This window comes from Genypterus blacodes, unplaced genomic scaffold (genome assembly GCF_046128005.1).
Source record: "Genypterus blacodes isolate CSIRO-AG114 ecotype Tasmania unplaced genomic scaffold, CSIRO-AGI_Gbla_v1 ptg000012l_1, whole genome shotgun sequence".
NCBI classification, from domain to species: Eukaryota; Metazoa; Chordata; class Actinopteri; order Ophidiiformes; family Ophidiidae; genus Genypterus; species Genypterus blacodes.
This window is the reverse complement of record NW_027466826.1, coordinates 6,615,172-6,618,535: the sequence shown is the minus strand read 5'-3', so window position 1 is coordinate 6,618,535 and position 3,364 is coordinate 6,615,172. Positions and strand designations below refer to the sequence as shown.

At 42.1% G+C, this 3,364-nt stretch overlaps 1 protein-coding gene across 1 annotated transcript; it reads right to left on the bottom strand.

Annotated features, from left to right (window-relative positions):
- Positions 1-1,057: 1,057 nt before the first annotated feature.
- znf488 (zinc finger protein 488) lies at positions 1,058-3,364 on the bottom strand. Its single transcript, XM_076166030.1, has 3 exons — positions 3,152-3,364; positions 2,683-2,914; positions 1,058-2,103 (listed from the first exon to the last, which is right to left on the bottom strand). Exons 1-3 carry the CDS (start codon positions 3,362-3,364, stop codon positions 1,058-1,060), a joined length of 1,491 nt encoding a protein of 496 aa, XP_076022145.1.

Genomic DNA, 3,364 nt, shown 5'->3' with positions numbered 1-3,364 from the left:
ATTACAAAGAAAACCTAGTCAACAATTCTCTAGTATTGAGTTACAGTTCTAACAAAACTGATAGTCATCATAAGCAAACCATTCACAACTGTAGGTCAAATCTATAATATTTCCTCACAATTGCCTTTAATATGACTTCGATAAACGGTTTAGATTTTGTGAAAGGCATACCTAAGTGTCAAAGTGTGTCAAAAAAGGACTGTGCTAGCATTTACATCCACAGAGTGATTGAACTTTGAATGCAGTGTCCAAGATTGACTTTCCATTCATCCAGCCTCATTTGCATGTAACAGAGAAATATATTTATGTCTGCATCTCACTGCAGCTCGACCCAAATGCTTTACATCAATAGAGTCTACAATCTAGAAATCCTTTTCCTTATATTTTGTAGCTCAAAAACACACCAATTGATTTGAGCGTCTTCAGCTAAAATATGTCACATGTCTGTTTGTCTCTAGAACTGTGTATGTTAATAAGCCTAATTTCTATCATTTAGATGTACATTCTAACTCTTGGATCATGTAAGGTTGATGCAATAATTTGAACTGAACTGTAGCTTTTGGACAGATTTGCAGGCTCAGTCTATGTCAGAAGGAAAGTAAGCGTATGCTGCCTCCTATTGGAAGAAGCACAAACTGACACCATGTGTGGGCTTTTTTTATGATTACTGTGAACTGAGTGGGGATGTGAAACATACTTGGTTTGACCGTTTCATTTGTGGAAAAAGAAGAGATCCTCTCATGAATAAGAGAAGTGACATTTATGACAATCATGAGCTGTCCTCATCATATCTTTCTTTTGCTTCCATAAGGCACGGATATCATCAATAACTTATATGTAACACGGATGACTGAGGGACACGAGACAAACCACAATAACATATTACACATGACTAAGTAATGATAGCCATAAGTATCAAATCTGCTATTTTCTTTGACAGCTACCTACATTCACTGTTACACACCATCTCCATCAGCAATCTGGAACTTAAACTGGTTGAACATTGACAGGCTAATTGTCATTTACCAAATAAATTGACTTTTGGTCCTTTGTTGTTTCAGTTATGTGAAGTCATGTGCCTGGACAGGTGGTGCCGTTCTCTGAAGTATTCGTGACAGATGGTGCAGGTGAGTTTCTCCTCTCTTCTCCGCCTCACCTGGGACTCCACTGCAAACTCCTTCTTGTGATGAGAGCGCATGTGGAAAACGAGGTCGGAGGTCATGCGGAAGGACAAGTTACATTTGGCGCACCAGTTTTGCACTGACACTCCAAATGAGGTGTAAGTTGAAGGAAGGATCATTAGAGAGGAGTTGGTCTGGAGCTGAGCGCCCATATTCCTCGGCCAGCGCTCTGGTGCGAAATGGAAACTGTTTGATGTGGAGGATACAGTCTGTAGAGCAGTTCTATGGATGCCAGTTGCTATTAGATTGTTGTATCCCATGCTAGTCTTGGAGCTGAAAGAATCAGACATTTCCTCCATGAGGCTGGAGTGAGCCGTTGTTGTGCTGGTGCGATGCACCGGGGAGTCACTGGGAGTTCTTTTACTGGGTTTACAGAAAGCGCTTCTTTGCTCTCCCCGACCATCAGACAGGAGCAGGGAAAAGGCACTGCCGCTGCATGAGAGTGCCTCAGAGCTCTCGCCCCTCTCTGGCATCTCTACGTCTCGCTTCAAACTGCACTTGGTGTCATCGTCCGTAAAAGTGTTCTCACGTCCCCGAGTTAAGACAATCCTATCATTTTTCAACCTCACATTAGAGGCAGATGCATCTACTGCTGCCTGGTTGCAGCCTTTGATCAGTTGTGTGATATTGCTATAATCAGAAATAAAGGTTTTTTCTGTTTTCCCCCCTTTGGGATAAAGAGTTCCGTTGCATTTCCTTTCACCCGAGGAAATTTCTGCATCCTCGCTGTTGCCAGATTGTTTGTGTTCTAAATCTCTGGCAATGTTGTGGAAGTCTGTCACTCGATGTTGCCTCTTTACCTCCAAGTCTTTGCGCTCAAGGCTCCAAGTGTCATTCTTGACTTGGGCACACAGGAATCGGCAGTGAGCCAAGAAAGGAAACTCATTCTTAAAGACCTCACTACATCTTCCACATGTGAACTCTGCAGAAACACACAAAAGACATATGTCATCTAACCGAATAAAGGCTTCAGGTAGAACCACAAGTTCATTATTGTAACATGTAATTCCATTTACATCCTTTTTTAGAGAGTGGATGGATGCTGCTGTGTGCCTTTAAGAGTACAAATATAACTATAAAATATAAATGAGTTTCTTCATGTCTGCAGAATCTGAAGTTCATTCATAGATAGGTTTTATTTCTTTAGTTTTAAACAGTTTTACTTTTTCTTTCAATAAGTAGGTACAAAGAAATGCTTTTGATACTCGAGTGAAGGTACAAAACTATCAAATGTTAATTTAACATTACATCCAATATTACTTTAAGAATTTGTTCTAATGGGCAAAATTCCTGTTATAACAAAGGCTTTTTTTCAAAGAAGTTAACACTGCACATTTAATAGTTTCTTGTTAAATAAATAGTTAAATATTTAAGTCACGGCATTCTCACACACACACACACATACACACGCGCGCACACACACGCCATCAAACTAAATGTCAAAGAGAAGCACACAGAAGCCCTGCAGCTGTAAAATCAATCAAACACCACTGTGCCTCACCTTCACTTGCTCCTCTAGCAGTCATGTGTGTGAAGCCCAGTAGGTGAGAGAGTTCCTGGTCGTACCACACCAGCAGCTCTTCCTCCTGCTCCACGTCCCGGGTGGTGCGGACATACAGCTGACCTGCTCTCAAACAGACCTCCGTGTTCTGCTCCTCTCTGTTCCGGGCAGCTTGGGCCAACCGAAGCCACGACAGCACCAGTGCAGAGTTATGCATGGCTTCAGCATCCACCTGCAGACAGGAATCAATATTTGGTCTCACAATTCCAACTTATCCCTATGAAGTGTATCTGACGATGTTCATATGTAATTTTGCATTCATTTCCAAATAGTTCTGTGATCGTTTATAGAAGAATTAAGACAACAGCATCATCACAAGTGCAAGATCACCAACATCAAACTTAATCATTGGAACAAACCATAGTAGGTGCTGGAGGTATAAAGACACTTGTTTGTATCCATGACTCACCCTAAACACACAGGCTTTGGTTCTCTTATCGCAGGACTTCTGGGCGATGAAGGCGATGGAGTCATAGGTGGTGTTCTGGAGCAAACATGGACCAAAAGATGTGCCTGCTGGAATACTGCTGGTGACAATCACACTGGTGTGGAAATCAGCTGGATGCTGGAGGAGCTTCCTGTCCCCGGACCAGAGAGCCCTTGGCAGGTAGGAGGGATCCAT